At 44.8% G+C, this 24,609-nt stretch overlaps 2 protein-coding genes across 19 annotated transcripts in view; one reads left to right on the top strand and one right to left on the bottom strand.

Moving 5' to 3' along the window:
• MAST2 (microtubule associated serine/threonine kinase 2) overlaps nt 1-3,712 on the top strand; it is a 231,966-nt gene extending 228,254 nt beyond the window's left edge. For 8 of the 11 annotated variants that reach the window (XM_002810886.6, XM_024256140.3, XM_054535432.2 and 5 more), the window contains 4 exons: nt 185-307; nt 1,387-1,523; nt 1,659-1,852; nt 2,128-3,712. In XM_002810886.6, coding sequence (XP_002810932.1) covers nt 185-307; nt 1,387-1,523; nt 1,659-1,852; nt 2,128-3,656 — 1,983 coding nt within the window. In that variant the 3' untranslated portion in view covers nt 3,657-3,712. The remainder of the gene's footprint in view (nt 1-184; nt 308-1,386; nt 1,524-1,658; nt 1,853-2,127) is intronic. The other 3 variants (XM_024256155.3, XM_063719085.1, XM_054535427.2) reach the window with 1 other exon arrangement.
• Nucleotides 3,713-7,757: 4,045 nt separating this feature from the next.
• The window catches only part of PIK3R3 (phosphoinositide-3-kinase regulatory subunit 3), a 133,653-nt gene continuing 116,801 nt past the window's right edge, over nt 7,758-24,609 (bottom strand). For 7 of the 8 annotated variants that reach the window (XM_054544938.1, XM_063721960.1, XM_054545009.2 and 4 more), the window contains 4 exons: nt 23,526-23,702; nt 14,145-14,219; nt 13,512-13,682; nt 7,758-11,484 (listed from right to left, as the gene is read on the bottom strand). In XM_054544938.1, the coding sequence (XP_054400913.1) occupies nt 11,286-11,484; nt 13,512-13,682; nt 14,145-14,219; nt 23,526-23,702 (622 nt within the window). In that variant the 3' untranslated portion in view covers nt 7,758-11,285. 8 annotated transcript variants of the gene reach the window in all.

Here is a 24,609-nt window from a genome sequence, read left to right as displayed (position 1 = left end):
TGACCATCCAGACCTGCTGTCTCCCTGCTTCATCATCCTTCCAGCTTCCCCTTTGTGGAGCCCATCTGTCCCTGCTCGGGGGTCAAAGGGTGGTGGTGAAGGGGCTCACAGCTTAATGTCCAGAACGAGGCCCCATACTTCGTGTTCAGGCTCCAGTCTGAGTACTGTTCTCTTCCTGGGGCAGCACGTGGAGGATGGAGGTCCGGCCAGCGAGGCAGGGCTTCGTCAAGGTGACCTCATCACCCATGTCAATGGGGAGCCTGTGCATGGCCTGGTGCACACGGAGGTGGTGGAGCTGATCCTGAAGGTTAGTGCTGGGCATGCTGCCTGCATGGTCCCTGAATGACCTCAGCCTGTGAGTCTGTGATGGCCGTTAGGGGAGTGGGTGAGTTGGGTGCACACACATCTACACCGAGTATGGATGTAGGTACACACAAGCCGGGCGCAGTGGCTCATGCCTGTAATCCCAACACTTTGGGAGGCTGCAGCAGGTGGATCACTTGAGACCAGAAGTTCGAGACCAGCCTAGCCAACATGGTGAAACCCTGCCTCTACTAAAAATACAAAAAAAAAAATGCCTGGGTGTGGTGGCTCACGCCTGTAATCCCAGCACTTTGGGAGGCCAAGGCGGGTGGATCACCTGTGGTCAGGAGTTTGAGATCAGCCTGCCCAACATGGCAAAACTCTGTCTCTACTAAAAATACAAAAATTAGCCAAGCGTGGTGGTAGGCACTTGTAATCCCAGCTACTCGGGAGGCTGAGGAAGGAGAATCGCTTGAACCCGAAAGGCAGTTTGCAGTGAGCTGAGATCATACCACTGCACTCCAGCTTGGGAGGCACAGCGAGACTCTGTTTCCAAAAAAAAAAAAAAAAAAAAAATTAGCCGAGTGTGGTAGCACATGCCTGTAATCCCAGCTACTTGGGAGGCTGAGGCAGGAGAAGTGCTTGAACCCAGGAGGCAGAGGTTGCAGTGAGCTGAGATCGCACCACTGCACTCCAGCCTGGGTGACAGAGTGAGACTCTGTCTTAAAAAAAAAAAAGATGTAGGTACACACAGAACTTGAATGTGGCACAACAGAGAGTTTTCTCCACAAGGCAGTACCTTCCCTGACTAAGGCCCAGGGATCCTTCTGAGCTGTGGGTAGGGCTGCAGAATGGGACGGGTTAGCCCGTTTTCTACCTTCTTACCCCAAACCACTCTGGGGCTCCAATGGGAGCCATTTCCTCATCTGTGAAGACAATAATATAGGCCTATGGTTCAGATGTGTTGCTGCAGGGGCAAGAGCTGGAGCTATGGTACAGCCATGCCAGGAGGGAAGGATTGGGGGAGGGAAGGGGCAAGAATATGGCTCCAGCTTAGCCTAGGCCTCATGCTCTGCTCCCCAGAGTGGAAACAAGGTGGCCATTTCAACAACTCCCCTGGAGAACACATCCATTAAAGTGGGGCCAGCTCGGAAGGGCAGCTACAAGGCCAAGATGGCCCGAAGGAGCAAGAGGAGCCGCGGCAAAGATGGGCAAGAAAGGTGAGCCAGGCGCAGTCCAGAGGGTTTTCTCTGAGCCACATGAGTGCTGGTACGTGGTAGGTGCCTTGGCCCTGGGGGGTCCAGTGTGTGCTGTGCTCACTGCACCAACTCAGCCTTTGACCCTTATCCCCGCAGCAGAAAAAGGAGCTCCCTGTTCCGCAAGATCACCAAGCAAGCATCCCTGCTCCATACCAGCCGCAGCCTTTCTTCCCTTAACCGCTCCTTGTCATCAGGGGAGAGTGGACCAGGCTCTCCCACACACAGCCACAGCCTTTCCCCCCGGTCTCCCACTCAAGGCTACCGGGTGACCCCCGATGCTGTGCATTCAGGTACGAAGGGCTCCCTGCAGATCAGTGACAACCCCTGGGAAATAGGAAAGTTCCTAGGCCCTGTGTGCTTCTCACAGATCCCACTCTGAATCTCTCATTTAGCCCACCCCCTGAAAGATCCTGTAGTCTTAGGGAGGAATTAATTGATGGGGAAGGGGGTAGCTTGGTTTCTGGGACATAACAGGGCTAAGCCCTGTCTTGCCCTTGAATCACTTCTAACAGCTAACACTGCTCTGCTTTTGTCTGTCTGTCTGTCTGTCTGTCTCTGTACAAAGTGGGAGGGAATTCATCACAGAGCAGCTCCCCCAGCTCCAGCGTGCCCAGTTCCCCAGCCGGCTCTGGGCACACACGGCCCAGCTCCCTCCACGGTCTGGCACCCAAGCTCCAACGCCAGTACCGCTCTCCACGGCGCAAGTCAGCAGGCAGCATCCCACTGTCACCACTGGCCCACACCCCTTCTCCCCCACCCCCAGCAGCTTCACCTCAGCGGTCCCCATCGCCCCTGTCTGGCCATGTAGCCCAGGCCTTTCCCACAAAGCTTCACTTGTCACCTCCCCTGGGTAGGCAACTCTCGCGGCCCAAGAGTGCGGAGCCACCCCGTTCACCACTACTCAAGAGGGTGCAGTCGGCTGAGAAACTGGCAGCAGCACTTGCCGCTTCCGAGAAGAAGCTAGCCACTTCTCGCAAGCACAGCCTTGACCTGCCCCACTCTGAACTAAAGAAGGAACTGCCGCCCAGGGAAGTGAGCCCTCTGGAGGTAGTTGGAGCCAGGGGTGTGCTATCTGGCAAGGGGGCCCTGCCAGGGAAGGGGGTGCTGCAGCCTGCTCCCTCACGGGCCCTAGGCACCCTCCGGCAGGACCGAGCTGAACGACGGGAGTCGCTGCAGAAGCAAGAAGCCATTCGTGAGGTGGACTCCTCAGAGGACGACACCGAGGAGGGGCCTGAGAACAGCCAGGGTGCACAGGAGCTGAGCTTGGCACCTCACCCAGAAGTGAGCCAGAGTGCGGCCCCCAAAGGAGCAGGAGAGAGTGGGGAAGAGGATCCTTTCCCGTCCAGAGACCCTAGGAGCCCGGGCCCAGTGGTCCCAAGCCTATTGACAGGGATCAAACTGGGGCCTCCCAGAATGGAAAGTCCCAGTGGTCCCCACAGGAGGCTCGGGAGCCCACAAGCCGTTGAGGAGGCTGCCAGCTCCTCCTCACCAGGCCCCAACCTGGGTAGGTCTGGAGCCACAGACCCCATCCCTCCTGAAGGTTGCTGGAAGACACAGCACCTCCACACCCAGGCACTAACAGCACTTTCTCCCAGCACTTTGGGACTCACCCCCACCAGCAGTTGCTCTCCTCCCAGCTCCACCTCTGGGAAGCTGGGCATGTCATCCTGGAAATCCCTTATTGAGGGCCCAGACAGGGCATCCCCAAGCAGAAAGGCAACCATGGCAGGTGGGCTAGCCAACCTCCAGGATTTGGAAACCACAACTCCAGCCCACCCTAAGAACCTGTCTCCCAGGGAGCAGGGGAAGACACAGCCACCTAGTGCCCCCAGACTGGCCCATCCACCTTATGAGGATCCCAGCCAGGGCTGGCTATGGGAGTCTGAGTGTGCACAAGCAGTGAAAGAGGATCCAGCCCTGAGCATCACCCAAGTGCCTGATGCCTCAGGTGACAGAAGGCAGGACGTTCCATGCCGAGGCTACCCCCTCACCCAAAAGTCTGAGCCCAGTCTCTGGAGGGGCCAAGAACCAGGGGGCCATCAAAAGCATCGGGATTTGGCATTGGTTCCAGATGAGCTTTTAAAGCAAACATAGCAGTTGTTTGCCATTTCTTGCACTCAGACCTGTGTAATATATGCTCCTGGAAACCATCTTTATGTCTTTTGCTTGCTTGTTTTCCTTCAGTCAACCCACATGTAACTAGGTCCTGTGTTGCTGCTGGGAACATAGTGGTGAATAAAACAGTTTCCACCATCAGGGGAGGGCCACCTAACCCAGCTTGACTTCCCAAAGGCTTTGACATTTGAGCTCAAACATGAAGAATAGATGATAGGTAGTAGTTTGCTGGGTGTGGAAGAGTGGAGGTTGGCTTAAGAAAGGCTGTCCAGGCAACGTTTAGCACATACAGTATACCTGGCATATTCAAGGAACCAAAGATAATTCAAAGTAGAAATGGGTCTGGCAAGTGAGGCAAGGGCCATGTCTAATGGTCTTCCAGGAGATTTGACTTTGTGAAGGTGATGGGTAACCAGAAAATACATGTAGCAACTAAAATTCCTTCATAGATAAGGGCACTCAGACTTTGATGCCCATGGTAATACAGTAGCTTGGGTAGAACTGGGGTTAGAACGTAGGTCTCCCTTGGACTCCAGAACTCACATGTCTCTCCTAACTTGGATTGCCTCAGCCAGGAAATGAGGAGGGGAAGAAGTGAGGCAGAGTTTAACTTTGGGTGTGTTTGAGATAAAAGAGAAGACAGAAGCAGCAACCAGAAGAGTCATAAAGTCTGTGGGAGGAGTTTTAAAATGGATGGAGAAGTTAACTTGATAAATGCCAAGGTGAGGGTGAGATTAAAACAGAAAGCTGCCAGTCATATTTAGTAAGAAGCCCTTCATGATTGTAGCCAGTGAGCTCTTCCTGGGCTGTTGCAGGTAGAGGCCTCAGCACTGGAGGTGGATGGACATTGTGTGTGCAGCCCGCATTGAGTAGAAACTTCATTTGATGGTAGTGTGGGAGGAAGGGGGAGGACATAAAAGTGGGACCAGTGCCAGGGGAGTCAGGAGGTGGCATCACAGGGCAGGCAGTGGGGCTTGGTAGAGTACCAAGGCTTTGTCTCCATAGTGATGGAGGACTTGAGAAACTGTCTTGCACTGGTTGCACTGATCGTCCCACAATCCAGTGCCTAGGTCTGAAGAAGACGTGTTAGGAGGCCTGGAGACGAAAATGCCTCTGGGCCATTGCCTGGGAAGGCTGTGGCCACCAGATGGCGCACTGTATCCACAGTGGCAGAGCCCATTTGTGCAGATATTTGGCCCCTCGGCCTTCTAGTCCTCTCCGCTTGTTCATTCATTCACAGCGAACCCTGGGCTAATGTACCGGGACCTGGGCAGACAGATCACAGGTTGTGAGCTGGAGAATGGCAGGGGCATGGGTGAGGGAGCAAGTGCCCCGTGCATGTAGGGATCTGGTCAGAAGTACCGCACCACAGGTGAAAAGGATGTTGGGAACTGCCCTCCTGGAGGGTTGGAAATGGGGATGGGAGGAGGAAGCACAGAGATGCTAAACATCCTATACCACATTGGGCAACTGCCCCAGTGTCAGTGGTGTTCCCCTTGAGAAACTGGTGGGATTATCCTGAGGGTAGTGAAGAGTTTCTAAAAGATAACTTCGGGGAAGTGGTATTATCATTTGTTTTAGGAAGACCACTCTGGCTGCAGTATAGAGAGGCTGGAGTGGAGTGAGTGTACCACAGAGGATGATGTAGTGACCCATCTTGGTGGTCTGAACTACAACAGCAACAGTGAGGAGGTAAGGAAGGAAAGGGTGGGAAGCTGGACATCTAGATTTGGGAGCTATCAGGAAGTAGAGGGTAATGAAAGCCACAGGAGATGAGAACTGTCCAGGGAACATAACACAGAATGATGAAGAAGTCCCGAGATACTGGCACTAGCTGAGGGGATAGAGCCAGTGAAAAACTGAAGATGGGGAATGAGATCCTTAATCAGGGAGAAGCCAGACCATCTAATTTTGTAATTCACCCTAAGATCAATGGAGACTTATTTAATGTTTTACATAGGTTCAGATTTGTATTTTGAAAAGATGACTGGTTGCTATAATGAGAATGGATCTGAGGGGGACAAGAATGGAAGAAGGGGGACCTTCCAGGATGAAGGGTGCAGATGGTAGTGAAGCAGTGAAGTTAGAAGGGGTGTTTTGATTGATACTTGGTGAAGGACTTTGGGTATGAAGCAGAGGGCTATCAAGGATGATGACTACATTTTTGACTTATATAACCAGATGAATTGTATTTCCATTCACTGAAATAAGAAACAAGGAAGAGAACCAGGGCTAAGTAGTTCAGTGCTGCATTCCATACGCTAAATATGAAGTAGCTTCCAGTAGAGGTCTGGGCAAGTGAAATAAACCGATGTAATCAGCCTAGAGATGGTAGGTGGATTCGTGGCTGTGGATAAAACTGCCAGGTAAAATGGCATTAAGTGAGAACTGAAGGAACCCAGGAGATGTAAAAGAACAGTCAGATATCAGAATAATATTAGATTAGTGAGTTGTGATAGAGTCCATGAAGGAGCTTTCCATGGAGAGGATAGTTAACAGTGATGGTTATTGAAGGCATCAAGAAAAGCAGTTTCAAACAGTGGTGGAACCAGTACTGAAATATTTGAGATGGGGAAATAAGGAGATTTAAGACAGCTCTTTCCAAAGGCTTGGCTTTGAAGAGGAGAAAAGAGATAAAGGTATATGGGATGATAGAGTAGGGATTAGGGGAGTAGAATGAGAAACAACCAACCATGTTTAAATGTCAATGGAAATGATCCAGTTGAAGTAAGAGAAAGAACTGATCTTAATCTTGGGAGATTCCTGAGGTGGAAGAAAATAGATTCCAAAATACATGTGGAAGGACTGGCTTTAGTTGGAGGGAACTATTGTAATTTAATAGATGGGAGGGAGAATAGTTATGCAGATATAGCTAAGATTGTAGGTTTGGTGGTAGGAAGGTGAGGGAATTCATAGCCAATCATACTTTTTCTGCCAAGTAAACAAGTTTGTTTTTTTGAGACGGAGTCTCACTCCATTGCCCAGGCTGGAGTGCAGTGGCGCGGCCTTGGCTCACTGCAACCCCTGCATCCCAGGTTCAAGCAATTCTCATGCCTCAGCCTCCTGAGTAGCTGAGATTACAGGTGCATGCTACCATGCCCAGCTAATTTTTGTACTTTTAGTAGAGATGGGGTTTCACCATGTTGGCCAGGCTGTTCTCGAACTCCTGACCTCAGGTGATCCGCCCGCCTCGGCCTCCCAAAGTGCTGGGATTACAGGCGTGAGCCACCACGCCCAGCCCCAAGTAAACAAGTTTGAAGTGTCAGTGAGACACCCAGGAGCCCAGTGGAAACATCCAGCCAGCAGGTAGAGTTCAGAAGAAAGAACTGGGAAGGAGATAGGAATTTGAGCATCCTAAACACAGAAGTGCGAACAACTCTGGGATTAGGAGAAATCCATAGTTCCTGGCAGTGGTCTTGGGATGCTGTGTAGCTAAAGTGTAGTGGGGAGAAAAGACATAGGCAAGGTCACTTAGAACAACAGGCTGTTCCCTGCCCAATCTGACTTATTTGTAATTGAGTACACATGGTGGGGCCTGAGACATGGATGAGCGCTGCAATATCCTGTGCAACAAGAGGTTATCACATGTTGGCTCATTACGTTCCCAGAATACAGGAAGCTCAACAGTGTGCCTTGGCAGGAGATGACAAGGGCCTGGGGCAATAAGAGGATAGATTATAAAGCTGGGCCCATTTCCCCCTCCCCCAGAGTAGAATGTGGAAACACTTTTCATTCTCGGCAGAAATATGAGAACCAATAAACAGCTTATTAGTCTGGAGTGGGCAGTGAGGTGTGGAGGAAATGGCATTCAGTTTTAATTTTCTCAGAGTCAGTATCTGAGACTTCCTGTGTCTGTGTTCGGTGGACAGGACTCTGGCATCATGCCTAGTTGGAGTCAATGTCCTCCCCTAGGAAGAAAAGAGCCTCTGGCTGCCCCAGTTCAGCCCCAGTACTAGTCTTTTGGTGCTTACTGGAGAGCAGGTTTGGAAGTTTCAAGGGCTGTTCAACACCTGAGTACTCTTCTCTGTTGACCCCCACTCTGCCCCCAGCCCACTCCTTCATAGCATGAAGACAAAAAAATTACTTTATTGCAATGTCTTTATTGCATTACTGGAGCAAGTTGGCCAGACTGTCCCCTCTTGGGGAAGGTATTAAACAAAAAGACCAGTAAGTATCTCCTCTCGCCTTTCCCCCTACCCTCCCCAATAATTGCACAGCAATGTCTGAACGCATCTGGTGACAAGAACAATTTGTAAAGCGGTCTAGGAACTACATTATGAACTGTCTCATCACAAGACATACAGTTGGCTTTCTTGTCAGATATTTTTACGTAAACTACACCAATTTTCTTGGACACATCAAAGACAACAGAATAGATATTTCACAAGTAACAGGGCACCAAAGTCACATGCTGGAATTTGTAAGGAAACGAGGTTGTTTGCCACAAGTGGCTGGAGCTAAAGCAGGGTTGAGCAGTTGGCAGCAGAGGGCCCAAGCAGGCCCCCTATCTGGACCCTCTGGTTTCTGAGGCCACTGAAGCCTCACAGAGGCCTACTCTGGGTTCTTAACTAGCAGCAGAGACCGCCTTAGAAAACAGGAATTGCCCAGGTGCAATTCTCAGTTTAAGAGAAATAGGGCTGATTCGCTGTAGCAAAAAAGAGGAGACCCGTGGAAGACACCACATTGGCTCTCAAAGCTTCTTCAAAGCACATGAGGCCTAATTAAGTGGAGGTCCCATCAAGGCTTGGAGACGGAGTGAGAGTGTTGGGAGGGCCTCATTCTTGGCCAGATTAGTGGTAAGGACACAGGCAGCTATCCAGGCCCGAATCATGGCGTGCCATCTAAGGCCAGGTGGAGACAGCACTGTTCTGTGATGAAAGCGTCACCTGGAAACGATGGGCCTAGTACCTGTGTCCAGCCAGCCCCAAGCTGCTTTCATGTCAGTAGCTGGGTTCTCTAGCCAGGGGTATAATGAACCCCTCTGATCTTGGTCTCTCTTTGCCCTCTGCCTCATTGAAACTGCAGTTAAGATGCCAAGACAGTCCCAGGGTCCAGATCATGGGACAGGACACGGCACTAGACTCTCATGAAGGAGGCCAAGACCTGCTCCCAAGTCATGGGCGTAGAGAAGCACCTTGCTACCCTCTCCCCCTCTACACACCAGGCCCAGTGGGTAGTAGACTGGTCCCTATGCCATTTCCACTGGCTCAGGGTCAAGCAAGTCATGAGGCAACTGGTCAGAAAAGATACTGTCAAACCTCTCAAATGACCCCTGGGTCTTAGATCCCACAAAACAATGAATTCAAGAACGAAAAACAAAAGAAAAAAAAATGAAGGAATGTAGGACTGAAAAAAAGCAGCCCTTCTCCACAAGCCAGCCCAAGTGTAGATAAAGATGGTATCTGGACTCTCCCTGCACACCGTCAGTGTCTGCCCAACAAGGAGCAGACACATTATTGAATACTACAGGCATGTATCTGTATTTCCATTTTGGTTTAAAAGACACTCAGAACACACTGAAATTTTAGTACCAGATGGGAGGGATTCCTTGCACGTGATCTTGAGCATCCACCTGCTTCAGCAGGTTCAACACCAGGTGCAAAGCCATCCAGGTGTGCCCAGCAGCAATTAGCTTGGTATTATTCAGTAAAACTTTCAGTTAAGATTTCAATCGACAGTTTGGGGAAGGGATGTGCTGGCTATTAGTTAAATGACTTTAGAGGGGGGTTCATTTGTCTCTGTCTCACCCAATCCTAAAACTGCAGTGTAACCAAGAAAAAGCCAAAGATAAGCACTTCCCTTCCTAGTAACTGGAGGTTTTTCCAAAATTATAAATCTATGTCTACATCATGGTCCATATTTTAGACCCTGTCACGGAAATAAGTGCTCAGGTAAAGTAATATTTTTCTTTCACCCCCAAAACTAGAGCTTTCCTAGCTGTAAGCCTTATAAACCAAGACGCAGGTACTGGCTTCTCTAGCTCAGCCAGGATGCCTGACTGCACAACTTTGGGTTCAAACAGCTGACTCACTCTGAGCCTACTATGGTTCCAGGATTGGCTCAGAGGCAGCTGGACTCTATTTGTCAAATGAGTGTTGACTGATGGGTGTGGGGCATGATGGAGGCAGGAATAGATGCCTGCCCCCACTCCATTTGCCTAGCTTCACTCAGCTGGAAGGCTTAAGCCACATGGAGCAGAAGATTCCTGGCCTAAAATCAAGGCCACTGGAGCATGAGAGCAGACTGCACATAGCCTTAATGGCAGGATCACAAAAAAAGGCAAAGAGAAAAGCTTCCAGATGGCTTCTACTAACAGTCTAAACACTAAGCCATCTTCTCTCCCTGCAAAAGCTTCAGAAACCACTGTATGGAAGCACATGTGTAATGTGGTATGACTCTCACCCTGGACCACAGGGCCCCTGGGTCTGTGATTTACTGAGGCCCCTGACCACAGTCTGACTCCCCTCCTTAGCAACCTATAGCTCCCAAAACCCCATCCAGCAAAGGAAGGGGAGATGAAGGGAAATTAAACCATGTTTACTATTTCTGCAGGGCCTTTAAACTTGGGGAAGCACATATAATAATGTTGTTCTATACTGTTATTTGGTATATCAAGCCACCTAAAAGCACTGGATTGCACCTTTTCTTTACTCACACAAACAAGTTACAAAGGTTTCAAACAACAGATCATTCTTTAGGCTAAGGAAACACCATACAAGCACCAACTTCATTTTATGATTCAAAGCTCACCATCCCCACAAAAAGAATGCTATTCCTCATCTCAGAGAAACAGGCAGGAAGGACAGAAGGGGTTACACTGACCAATTTTAGTGTTTGCTAAAACTCACAAATTCTAGTCTTTTTATGTTCAAGTTTTGGTACAGAAGTATACATTCAACTACGAGTACCACGTTTTCCCATCAAACATTGGTCTGGCAACAAACATTGTTTTGTTGGCTTCTGAACATAATACTTCTTCAGAGGGAGGGGCTGGTGAGATGCTGAAGCCTAAATTATGTTGGTAAGAAACAAAGTACCTTCAGTTGAAGGTTTTTTTTTTATCATCTTGGCTTAGATTATTTAAATGAAATCCCAAGCCTCCCCATTTTCCTTTGGTTGTCTTTTTCATCAAATCCCATTCTATCACAAATACAAAACAGCTTTCTTCGTGGGGGGAAGAGAGACTGCCAAAGCAAAACAGAACTCCCAGCAGAGCCATGCCCCTGCTGCACTCTCAAGAGTTAGATTTAAAAAAGACATGGCCTCTTCAGAGGCTTCCAAATACAACCCCACCCGCTATAACCATCAAGCCTAATATTCTGTTGAGGGTGCCTGGCTAAACAAAACAAAAACCCCAATGAAATAGACTTTCAAAAAAAACATCTTCCAGCTTAGTATGTTAGTGCAGCGGCATGGCTGAGTCCTAGAGAACCTCAGGCCTCTAATGCCTCCATCCCGGCCGGCTGCTGCTCGGCCTCTCCACTTCACATTCACAAAATCACTTCTTGTGCAAAACAAGCAGTCTATGTAGAAAGAATGCCCTCATCGTAGTCTAATAAAAACTGTAGAAAAAAATGCCAGAGAACCACCTCTCTTCCCACTTCCTCTTTATCTGCAAAGCGAGGGCATCTGTGCATGAACAGGGTAGGCAAGCCTGACGTTGAGGGAGTCGTTGTGCTGAACCAAGGATGTCTGCTGGTAATGGAGCACTAGCTCCTTCAGAGAGCTATACAGGTTGTAGGGCTCTGCAAAGCCATAGCCCCGAGCAGTGCTGTAGATCACACAGTGCTTCACTTCCCCATCGGCCCTGCAATGACAAACCACAGAAGAAATGTTAAGGTAGGTAACAATAGATAAAGGGACACTAAATGGCCAGAAGTCTGAGAGCAATTGTTATGCAAATAAGTATTTTTTGTTAACCAGGCAAAGCTTGTAAAATTGCGTTCCCCCCATCCCCTACAGACTTGGCCACAGATACGGGTGTTAAAACAACCACAAATCTAAAGGTTTCTTTCTTTCTTTTTTTTTTTTTTAAGACAGGGTCTCGCTCTATCACGAAAGCTAGGGTACAGTGGCTTGATTACAGCTCACTGCAGCCTCGAACTCCTGGGCTCAAGTGATCCTCCCACCACAGCTTCCCAAGTAGCCGGGACTACAGGTGTGAGCCACATGCCCAGCTACTTTTTTATTTTTAGTAGAAATGGGGTCTTGCTATGTTGCCCAGGCTGGTCGTGAACTCCTGGGCTCAAGGAATCCTCCTGCCTTAGCCTATTAAAATGCTGGGATTACAGGTGTGAGCCATCACGCCCAGCCAAGGGTAGTTTTTGATTAATCAGTTTATGTAAGGACTCCAGCCAAGTCCTGAACCTACAGGCTGCCACCCAATAACCTGAGTGACAGTGAGCGACTAGGCTTACTGCCTTCCTTCTTTTTATTATTCTTAGAAGATCCCAAGTCTTACAAGAACCATTCTCGCCTACATTTCCACTCAGATAACTTGAACAGCCCAGGTCAAGGAGAAATGAAATGTTGCAAGTAGTTCTATCCTTGGATAACAGTAATCCAATGCACTTTTCAACTCCTCCCCCATTTTCTGCCCGTAAGACATCCCATTCATCTTTTTGAGGTCCATCTCAGATACCTTTTCCACAAAACCTCCCAATCCGTTCTTTCTCCACTAAAATTAACGCTTCCACATGTGCACAGCCTACTAATGATACTTATTTCACAGTGGTTCTATTCATCTTGGATATTTGGTGAAATGAAAAAAGCCTGGTGCAATAGAAAAATGTGGGTTTTGAAACCAGGTAAACTTGGATTCAAACTCTGACTCCATGATAGAAGTAGAGCGCTATGAACAAGATGATCACATAAAGCACTGAGAAGTCTGTTAATATGAATGCCTTTCGTCTATCTTCTCCACCTTGCCCTCTAAGGGCACAATCATTTTCTCACTTTGTTTGCCTTCTGCCACATCCATCAGTAGCATCATCATATTAGTAGGTGACATTTACTTCTTATGTCCCTGCACTGTTAAAAGCATATTGTATTACATAGATTAACTCATTTAATCCTCACAACAACCCTAAAGTAGGTATTATCCTTATTTTACAGATAAGGAAACTGGGCAAAGAAAGATTAAGTAATTTACCCAAGGTTACCCAGCTAGTAAGCAGTAAGCCAGGAGTTGAACCCAGTATATCTGGCACCATCATAACTCTTTTCTAAGTGTGGCTTTTGTCAGTGAAGATGTTTGCCTTCTTAAAGAAGAAGTCAGGCAAAAATCTGACTGAAGCACAGTTAGTTATCCCCAAAATTTCACTTTCCATTAAAAGGAAAATAGGCTTTTCTCAAAAAAGTCACATGATTATCTTATGGAAAACACGTCCACATTTTCTATCACTACATCAACAGAATTATGTGTAATTTAAAATTTTAGATAGAGTTTTCCTTCTGAAGTAATAACAGTTCTATTTAATCAAGCCTTTCCTCATCTGACACTGGAGACCATACTAGACATACAGGATACTACTAAACAATTAAGTGATTTTTTTTTTTTTTCAATTTAAGATCTCACATTACCTTTCAGAGACACCTGAAATCCAACAGCACTACTGCAGGGCCTAATCTACTTACCATGTAAATTAAAACTCCAAGATAATTTCAGATATCATTTCTCATAAAGCTGGGTTTTTTTGTACTAATAGTTATGGTCCGAGCCATGGGTCCTCGTTACTGTACATTAACTAATTTCATCTGAATTTTATGAGGGGTTGATTTTATATTAATTGATGCAAAAGACTTCAAAAGGTTATATCCCCAGAGAAGACTTACACCACAGAACAAGCATAGCATCCTTTCTTGCTACTCTCACGAATTAAGAATGCACCATCAGGTTTCCCATAAAGCAAGTCCTCTGCTTGTACTCGATTGATATCCTCAACAAACCAGGTTTTCTCATCATAATGGGGCAGGTTTTCATCTTCCTCATTGATAAAATAGTTCCTAAAAATTAAATATTAATATATTATTCTAACAAGTTACTTCTATCTAAAAGCAAATTCATAAATAAAACACTCTTCTAAATCTTTAAACCACAAATGACAAAGCAAAATTGCAATTATTTGGGTGTTAACTTCATTACTTGCTATGGTGCATAAAGCAAAGAATTCATGTTTCATCCAATAAGCTGAAATATGAACATTTGAATAAAAGTGCTTTTACATCCAGATTCTCAGTAGCTATGCTCAAAGTAGCTTACACATCCAGATTTTGAGTTCAGAGGCAGGTCTCTGAACCCCAGTGCCTATAGGGTACCTTCAGGCAATTCAATTCAAAAGACAGTCAAAGTTCTAGATTCAATGACCTCAAGTGACAATGACAACCAATATTTACCACGTATAAACAAGGCGCATGTCTTATATTGATAACAAAGCCCTCTGACAGAAAGGTATAGAGAGAACTTACTCATCAGCATCCTCATTCTTAATTCCCAGCCAGACATTCAGGCGTTTCTGTCTCACTCCTTTGTGATTAAGCCATCTGCCAGAGGAAAGACACCAGTGTCAGTATCCATGCAAACTCTGACTGGACAAAGTAGGTATGTCTGAGCCAACTAAACTTCTAGAGTCTAGACACCTCTTGTTTTTCCTAATCCCACAGAGTGGGCAAAGATTTCCCAAAATTAGTCTCTCGATTACTTTTCTTTCAACTCCTATCAAGATGAACTGATCTTTTCCGGAAAAAGGCAGAAACATAGAGGGCTACTTGAAATTAGGCCCTTCACTTTTCATTTTTCTTTTCTGGAGGATGTGCCACCACAAGCACACACATACTCGCACTCACAGTGGGACATTTGTTTCTGAAAACATTAGTTAGGTGAGCATGGTGTCACATTTGCAATCTCCACTAAGCCTGAGGACGCACTTCCTGTGTGACCTACTGAATTGAGTTTAATATTTTAACTAAAAACTTCAAGATCTATTTTTGCATCTAAGCAGGCCACAAGAAATTCAGGGTGGCAATCTCAGTAATTAATACGAGTGAACTTCATTACCAAGAAAATCATAGTATCCAAGCCGGGCACAGTGGCTCATGCCTGTAATCCCAGCACTCTGGGAGGCCAAGGCAGGTGGGATCACCTGCGGTCAGGAATTGGAGACCAGCCTGGCCAACATAGCGAAACCCCGTTTCTACTAAAAATACAAAAATTAGCCAGGTGTGGTAGTGCATGCCTGTAATCCCAGCTACTAGGGAGGCTAAGGCAGGAGAATTGCTTGAAACCAGGGGGTAGAGGCTGTAGTGAGCTGAGATTGCACCACTGCCCTCCAGTGTGGGCAACAGAGCGAGACACCATCTCAAAAAAAAAAAAAAGAAAGAAAGAAAGAAAAGAAAAAGAAAATCATAGTATCTTAAAATGTGATAGTATTTTAGATGTAAAATGAGGTAAACCAGCACATTTTGTTCCTTTCAGATGGCCAATAGTCTAAAACTAGGGTGGAGTGGAAAGCACCTTCGTTCATCATTACCCACCAAGCAAGGCTCCTATCATTCAGGTTTCATCATCAACACCATCCCCTGAGGGAGGACTATCCTAACTGTCCCAACTAAGGCAGTCCCCAGTCACTCTCTACACTTTACCTTGTTTTATCATCTTCATAGCACTTAGCTAAAATCCATTATTTTATATTTTTGTTTGGTTGGTTGGTTGGGGTTTTTTTGAGATGGCGTCTCGCTCTGTCACCTAGGCTGGAATGCAATGGCACAATCTCGGCTCACTGCAACCTCCATCTCAAGCGTTCAAAGCAATTATCTCACCTCTGCCTCCAGAGTAGCTGGGACTACAGGCACGCGCCACCACGCCCAGCTAATTTTCGTATTTTTAGTACAGACAGGGTTTCACCATGTTGGTCAGGCTGGTCTTGAACTCCTGGCCTCAGGTGATCCGCCCACCTTGGCCTCCCAAAGTGCTGGGATTATAGGCATGAGCCACCAGGCCAGGCCTATTTTATATTTGTATTTGTTTATGTCTGTCTCCCCAATAAAATGTAAGCTGCTGTAATGAAAGGGGTCTGTCCTGTTCGTGGCTATGTTGCCAATTATTAAAACAGCACATGCACGTAGATATTCAATTGTCAGTAAATATTTGCTGGTGGGCTGCTTTTAACAAAATCTTCACAACTCCAGGATCATCCTGTATCTCTCTCCAGGACCACCCTGTAGCTCCCCAAGTATACAAGATAACTTGGCATCACACCTAATTTTAAAGTTCTGTTGGACAGATTTCACAGTCTTTCTCAGTAAGAATTGCCCTTTAGTTAACTTGGATTTCATTTTTTATTCTTAGCGAAACTGGAAAATAGATACTATGTGATCTTGATACAACTGATTTAGTAACAAACTCCCTCCCTCACACCATCACCTCTGTCATCAAAATATCCAGATGCCCTCCTCTAAGCATTCTTATCACCCAAAGTTTTCTATCCTTAAAGAAACTGACCTTCTCTTTATCAAAGAAATATGCACACTGAGTAAAAAGGTGTGAACTGAATGAATGCACCACATTTTCTCTTGAATCCCCATTTTCTTTTAACCACCCACCTCTTTAAACTGAGCCTCTCTTTCTGCCACACACAATGTTAGGAACTCATTTCCTAACACTTTCCTAATGAAAAAAAAGAAAAAGAAAAAGAAAAATTGCTTTTGCTCCACCCTCCATTTATGATGGTGCCTACCTTCTGACTTAGGCAGCTTTTCCAATCTCCTAAAAGTCCATTTCAAAGACTTATCTAGTTCTGAGTCCTTACAAACCTATTAACAATGCCAGGAGCTGATTAGATTTTAAAAACCATTTTCAAAAACCTCAAATAACTTTAGTAAATATGTTAATTCACATTTAATGTTATTGAATAATGCACTGATCACAAATAAATGCAATAAATTCGACAGGAAAAATCTGAGGCAAAACATTCAAAGACCTAACATCCAGTTCTAATTCTGTTAGTGTGGTAATTGGGTTGTAAAACCAATTAGATTTTTAGAAAGGATACTATATATACATATTTTTGGGCATGGTCTTGGACCCATCTCTCTTTGGCCCAGCAATCTCTTCTTAAAAAAAAAAAAAAAAAAAAAGGAAGATACTACTTCCATAGATTACATCAAAGTAATCTTAAAAAATACGAGACAGAAAAAATAGCTGGTTAGCATATCTTTTCCTAGCCCTACCCCAGCAAGTAAGGGAAAAAATATGTATTATATAGTGTCCTTTCTAAAGATCTAATTGGTTTTACAGCCCAACTACCATACTTTAAGAGGAAGAGAGTTTGTGTTTCAGTCTAAGACAAAAGGATTAAGCTGGAAACCCCTGAGAGAGAAGGACAGGAAAAACGACTTTGAAGCTGATGCCTTGGTCCTGGAAGAAAGCAGAAGCTTGCCTAGAGCCTGGCTGAAGTAGAAAATGGGGTGACAGAAAACGGTGCCTCATGCACAGGGCATCCTGGATGGAGAATGAGGTTTTAAGATGCAGCATCCGTTGGTAGCCAGTGATGAGATTATGGTGAAAGACACCTTGGAATTTTCTAAAATAGCCAGATGGCAAGACCCAATGATTAGGCAGAGGAGCACCCAATGACAGCAGTCAAGAGGGAGGCACAAAGGACCTTGTGCTCCTCTAATTTTCTGGCACTACTTCCGGATGACATTCTTACATGATCCAAGTGTCAGTCTGTGTAGGAGGTAGGAATGACAACAGAGATTACATATTTTTAATGTAACCAGGCCAGTGGGAGCTTGGAATAAATTTAATTTAAAAAAAAAAAATGAGGAATGCAGCTGGATGCAGTGGTTCATGCCTGTAATGCCAGCACTTTGGGAGGCCGAGGCAGGTGGATCACCTGAGATCAGGAGTTTGAGACCAGGCTGGCCAACATGGTGAAACCCCATTCCTACTAAAAATACAAAAAATTAGCCAGGTGTGGTGGTGCACGCCTGTAATCCCAGCTGCTCGGGAGGCTGATGCAGGAGAACCGCTTGAACCTGGGAGGCAGAGGTTACAGTGAGCCGAGATCGCGCCATTGCACTCCAGCTTGGGCAACAAGAGTGAAACTCTGTCTCAAAAAAAAAAAAAAAAAAAAAGAGGAATGAAACTTGTCTTCCACCAAATTTTAGGGACAGACATATTCTCTACATAAAAACAAAGTGGGATAACATATACAATACTTTAAAAAGAAAAATCACTTATAAAAATTTAGTTATCAGAAATATATTAAAGAATGAGGCCAGGTGCGGTGGCTCATGCCTGTAATCCCAGCACTTTGGGAGGCTGAGGCAGGTGCATCACCTGAGGTCAGGAGTTCGAGACCAGCCTGGCCAACATGGTGAAACCCCATCTCTACTAAAAATACAAAAATTAGCTGGAGGTGGTGGTATGCGCCTATAATCCCAGCTACTCAGGAGGCTGAGGCAAGAGAATTGCTTGAACCCAGGAGGCAGAGGTTGCAGTGAGCCAAGATTGCACCATTGCACTCCAGCTTGGGCAACAAGAGCAAAAATCCATCTCAAAAAAAGAAAAGAAATATATTAAAGAATGATTCATTACTTTAAGAAACCCAAATTATCACTACTGGTGTGAATGTAAAATAGTGCAACCACTATGCAAACAGTCTGGGCAGTTCTTCAGTGAGACACAGATAATTACCATATGATCCAGGAATTTCACTCCTCAGCGTATACCCACGAAAAATGAAAATACATATCCATCCAAAAACCTGTACATAAATGTTCACAGCAGCATTACTGACATAGCCAAAAAGACAGAACAACCCAAATGTCCACCAACTGATGATGATTAAACAAAATGTGGTATAACTATACAACAGACTATTATTTGGCCATAAAAAGGAATGAAATACTGATATATGCTACAACGCAGACAAACTTTGAAAACACCATGCTAAGTAAAAGAAGCCAGTCACAAAAGAGTACATTTTACATTATTTTCATTCATGTGAAATGTCCAGAATAGACAAATCCATAAACACAGAAAGTGGATTAGTGGTTGTCTAGGGCTAGATAAAGGGGTGATAGGGATGTTAAGTAAACGGTGCAGGGTTTTTTTTAAGGTGATGAAAATGTTCTAAAATATGTGGTGATGACAAAATACCTGTGAACATACTAAAAACATTGAATAATACACTTTAAATGGGTGAACTGTATGTGATATAAACTGTATCTCAATAAAGTTGTAAAAACAAAAAATAAAACCAGAACACACCACCCTCCACAGAGCTCCTTTTTTCTTTTTTTTTTCTTTTTTTTTTTTCTTTTTTTTAATACAGAGTCTCGTTCTGTTGCCCAGGCTAGAGTGCAGTGGGGCGATCTCAGCTCACTGCAACCTCCACCTACCGGGTTCAAGCAATTCTCCTGCCTCAGGCTTCCCACTAGCTGGGATTACAGGCATGCGCCACCATGCCTGACTAATTTTTGTATTTTTAGTAGAGACAGGGTTTCACCATGTTGGCCAGGCTGGTCTCGAACTCCTGACCTCAGGTGATCCACCTGCCTCGGCCTCCCAAAGTGCTGGGATTACAGGTGTGAGCCACTGCACCCAGCCACATAGAACTCCTTTATCTGCAAACTCCCCTAGTACATATATTACTCAAAACTCATCAATTCCCTAAGCAGAATATGCATCAAAAAATCCATCATCATTATGTACCTATATTGTTATGGCCGTTATTATTTTAAATTTATGAATTTTGGTTTATGAATACTGTAGTCCCTGCTTATCCATGGGGAATAGTTCCAAGACAAACAAATAGATGCCTGAAACCAGACAGTACTAAACCCTATATACACTGTTTTTTCCTATAGATACATACCTGTGATCATTTAATTTATAAATTAAGCACAGTAAGGGATTAACAATAACTAATAATACACTTTGGGAGGCCAAGGCAGGCGGATCATGAGGTCAGGAGATTGAGACCATCCTGGCTAACAGGGTGAAACCCCGTCTCTGCTGAAAAAATAAAAAAATTAGCTGGGCGTGGTGGCAGGCACCTGTAGTCCCAGCTACTCGGGAGGCTGAGGCAGGAGAATGGCGTGAACCCGGGAGGCGGAGCTTGCAGCGAGCCGAGATCGCGCCGCTGCACTCCAGCCTGAGCGACAGAGCGAGACTCCATCTCAAAATAAATAAATAAATAAATAAAATAACTAAGAATAAAATAGAACAATTATAACGATATGCTGGAATAAAAGTTATGTGAATGTGGTCTCTCTCAAAATGTCTTATTGTGCTGTATCCACCTAACTAGACTGTGGCTGACTGGGGATACCTGAAAACACGGAAAGCAAAACCGCGGTAAGCAAAACCATGGACCAAGGGGGACTACAATACCATAAAAGGTAAATGGTAATCATGAAAGCTAGCCTTAAACTCATGAGGAAAAAGAATTGCATATTAACAACAAAATTCCTTTTTTTGAAAAGGAATTTTTTAAAAAATTGATACCTAAGAAATTTTTAATGTATTTATTGAGTTATAATACACATAAAGCACATTAATCTTAAGTGTACTGATAAATTTCTACCTATGTATAAACCCATGGAACCCCACTCGTATCAAGATTCGAACATTTCTAGAACCTTTAAAGGCTCCTCATCCCATTTTCCCATCAAAATCCCCACCATAAATAATCACTACTTTTAATTCTATCATCATAGATAGGTTTTACCTATTCTTGAGCTTCCAGTAAATAGAATAATATCATAGAAATTTTTTTTCTATATTTAACCAATGAAATTCTGTATTTAAACACTCAAGAATATCCTACTAGTAGTACAGCAAGATCTCAGCAGACAATCACATAGAATCCTTGTGGACTATGCAGTGGCCAGTCAAGGAAATGACCACATCCAAAGGGGGCTTAAAGAACTAATGACAATCTTTAGCTAGGTATCACAGAATTCCACCCTATGCCTTTAAAACAAGACCAGAGAGAGATCATACTCAGTATCATGCAGCAATGCTAATATGAGACACATATTTTACTACCAGTCTTCTTCAGGACCGACTATACAAATTCCAGCATTAGAATAGATCAAATCCACCAAGCCCAGAGATAATTCTCTGTCAGAAACATCAAAGCATGGACCATGGGACACTGAACTATTCTCCTGGAAGCAGCCCTTCCAAAAGAGGTAATGGCTGTCTGTGTCTCCCTACACTTCTGAGTTGTCCTTACTTGTAGGTTATGAATTGTCATCCATGATGTTATCTAAACTCTTTTACATTTGTTGTTGTTGTGTCACTGTTTTGCTTTTTGTGGTTTTTTTGGTGTGTATGGTTTTTGTTGTTGTCGTTTTTTGCTGTTGTTTTCTTTCTGTCTTCTGTATTTAGTTTATACAACCCACTAAAGAAACTTCCAAGGTCTGGTTTGCCACAGGCTATATAGTCTAAATGTTAGTATCTTCCCAAAATTCATAGGTTGAAAATCTAACACTCAAAGTGATGGTATTAGGAGGTGAGGACTTTGACAGGTGATTAGGTCATAAAGGCAGAGCCCTCATGAATGGAATTAGTGCCCTTATAAAAAAGGCCTGATAGAGACCCCCTAGCTCCTTCTACCAGGACATAGGTAGAAGGCGCCATCTATGAACCAGAAAGCAGATCCTCACCCCTCACCAGACACCAAATCTGCCAGTGCCTTGAGTTTGGATTTCCTAGCCTTTATAACTGTGAGAAATTTCTGGTGTTTACAAGCTACCCAATTTATGATTTTTTTTTATAGCAGCCTAAACAGACTAAGACACCACACTTATTCACGCCCCTTGGGATGATATATTCCTTGTGTTTCTTACTGCTTTTCAGGGCAAAGAAGGACTTCCATTCATCGTTTTGGTGTATAGCATAGCCTTTTTGAGCCTTTCTTCAGCTTCATGTGACCAGAACCACGTGAGCATTCCAAGAGCAGACACACCCTACTTACAGATAAGAGCACCTCCTTGCCTTGTTTACAAAGCTCTTCAGTATGCTATATACACTTGGCTTGACTTTTGACAATAGCAAACTAAAATGATCTCTTGAGAGGGCTGTTATTAAAAACTACTCAGCATGGTGTAGTTGTAATTGTTTACCCCAAAAAATATCACCTTAGGCCGGGCACAGTGGCTCATGCCTGTAATCCCAGTACTTTAGGAGGCCAAGGTGGGTAGACCACCTAAGGTCTGGAGCTTAAGACCAGCTTGGTCAACATGGTGAAACCCCATCTCTACTAAAAATACAAAAATTAGCTGGGCATGGTGGTGCATGCGTGTATTCCCAGCTACTCGGAAGGCTGATGTAGGAGAATCACTTGAACCCAGGAGGTGGAGGCTGCAGTGGGAGCTGAGATTGTGCCATTGCACTCCAGCCTGGGTGACACAGTGAGACTCCGTCTCACACAAAAAAAAAAAAAAAAAAAAAAAAAAATCACCTTAAATCTTCCTCTACTGAAACTCTTCTGCCACAGTTCCAATCTCTAGGTGTATATTTCATCCTCTCCCTCTTTCTCACACAAAGAACACTGAAGTCTATGGAAAACCCAGATTCAGAGGTCTCTGCTCTGTCTTCTCCTGCCAGTAGTTTGAATTGAGTGGTGTAACATGCATCAAGGTCACCCATAGATGTATTTCAAAACGGTCTATTCGTTACCCAGAACTAAGCCCAATATCCAGTATCTTCCTTTCTCATGCATTCTGTCCTATGAAGCAGTTATTTATGTTTCTAAAAATATAATTCACACATTTTATTCTGATACTATCTTTCCATTTATATTTGGATATTATCTCTATTATGCCTATATTTGGCTAAATTATATAGTTTTCCCTAATACTAAAGAATTAGGTTTCACTACTCAGTCAAATTACCTCAAGTGCCTTCTATAGACACATTTCTGTTATTTAAATAAAGAATGTCATTTTGTTTTTGTTGTTGTTTTTGAGACTCACTCTGTTGCCCAGGCTGGAATGCAATGGCGCGATCTCGGCTCACTGCAACCTCTGCCTCCCAGGTTCAAGCGATTCTCCTACCTCAGCCTCCCAAGTAGCTGGGATTATAGGCGTCCACCAACTATGCCCAGGTAATTTTTTGTATTTTTAGTACAGACAGGGTTTCACCATCTTTTTTTTTTTTTTTTTTCAGATGGAGTCTCACTCTGTCACCCAGGCTGGAGTGCAGTGGCATGATCTCGGCTCATTGCAACCTCCGCCTCCAGGGTTCAAGTGATTCTCCTGCCTCAGCCTCCCAAGCAGCTGGGATTACAAGCATGTGCCACCACGCCCAGCTAATTTTGTATTTTTAGTAGAAACGGAGTTTCACTATGTTGGCCAGGCTGGTGTCTCGACCTCCGGACCTCAGATGATCTGCCTACCTCGGCCTCCCAAAGTGCTGGGGTTACAGGCGTAGGCCACAGTGCCCAGCCTAGAACCTATTTCCCCTCAGAGGAAATAGAAATTCCCCACTCAGTTCTAGTATGTAAACAAAGATTCTGATTTTTACGTTTTAGGCAAACATTAATCTGTTCTGGTTAAGATATAGCATTTTACTCATGCCACAGCCAGCCTCTGGGATTTCCAAGGCATTTGTATGAATCTAGAGTCCTACATTCTGGTTTGCTCCACGTATTAACTTCAGATTAACTCTGGTACCCCCTACAACTACCAAGGCCACTTTCCTAAATTCTTACCATCTTACTGGCCAATTCTCAATTACAAATCTCTAATCTCTTCTTCCACCTCTAGTGTCTCTAGTGCTGGTAGTAACCTGGCACTGGTGTCTCCCTCCCCATACACTCCCAGACTACTTACACAAGGTGTTGATCTCGGATCTTTCGCAGCTGGATCAGGTCAGGTTTGATACTATTCATTTTTTTATCTATTTCTCGGTTGTCCAAAGCTTGTTTCTTCAAATCCTGCTCTAGACGCATTTTGCTATCATGAATCTCGCCCAGACGTGATTTCAATTTATCATAATTCATCATAATTCTGTAAAAATATTTGACATGTTAAGGCTAAAACAGAAATCAAGCAGACAGAGCCTATGGGTGAGCATGGTCCTAATATCCTTTTTTTTTTCCCTTGAGATTGAGTCTCGCTCTGTTACCCAGGATGGAGCATGATCTCGGCTCACTGCAACCTCCGCCTCCCGGGTTCAAGCAATTCTCCTGCCTCAGCCTCCCCAGTAGCTGGGATTACAGGCGCATGCCACCACACCCAGCTAATTTTTGTATTTTTAGTAGAGACAGGGTTTTGCCATGTTGACCAGGCTGGTCTCAAACTCCTAACCTCAGGTGATCTGCCTGCCTCAGCCTCCCAAAGTACTGGGATTACAGGCATGAGCCATTGCACCCAGTGAGGTCCTAATATCTTAAGCGTGGTGAACATTTGTTTTTGCCTGGCCCATATCCATTCCCATTTCTGGTATTAGCACCCTGATGTTCCCTGGAGGTAAGGATTCGTTCCTCCATCTCAGATCCAGGGATGGAAACACACATGGCCCAGGCTGGCCAATAAGAATATTCCACTCTATCCCATCCTTACCCTCAGGCCACAGTGACTGGTTCAGGAATAGGAATAAAACTCAAACTGACCCAATGAGAGTCAATTCTAGAACATTTGCTAGAGCTGTATTGTTAAAATAAATTCTCTCTTTCCACACAAATTGCTAAATTATGAATATGCAGTTCTCATCCCAGCAGCTATACTGTCACTTCACCGGCAATGCCTGCCTGAGGATAAAATCAACCCAGAGAAAAAACTGAGCCAAAATACAATATGAGAGAGAATCCCAATAACCTTGTTTGGGCCCTGAATCCAGCAATGCCTGAACAAGTAAAGCTATACGTTTGATATTCCAGAGGTAGCATAACACAACAGTTAAGAACAATGGTTT

Source organism: Pongo abelii, chromosome 1 (genome assembly GCF_028885655.2).
Source record: "Pongo abelii isolate AG06213 chromosome 1, NHGRI_mPonAbe1-v2.0_pri, whole genome shotgun sequence".
In the NCBI taxonomy this organism is placed as follows: Eukaryota; Metazoa; Chordata; class Mammalia; order Primates; family Hominidae; genus Pongo; species Pongo abelii.
The sequence above is the reverse complement of the archived record's forward strand: the minus strand, read 5'-3'. Positions and strand labels throughout refer to the sequence as shown.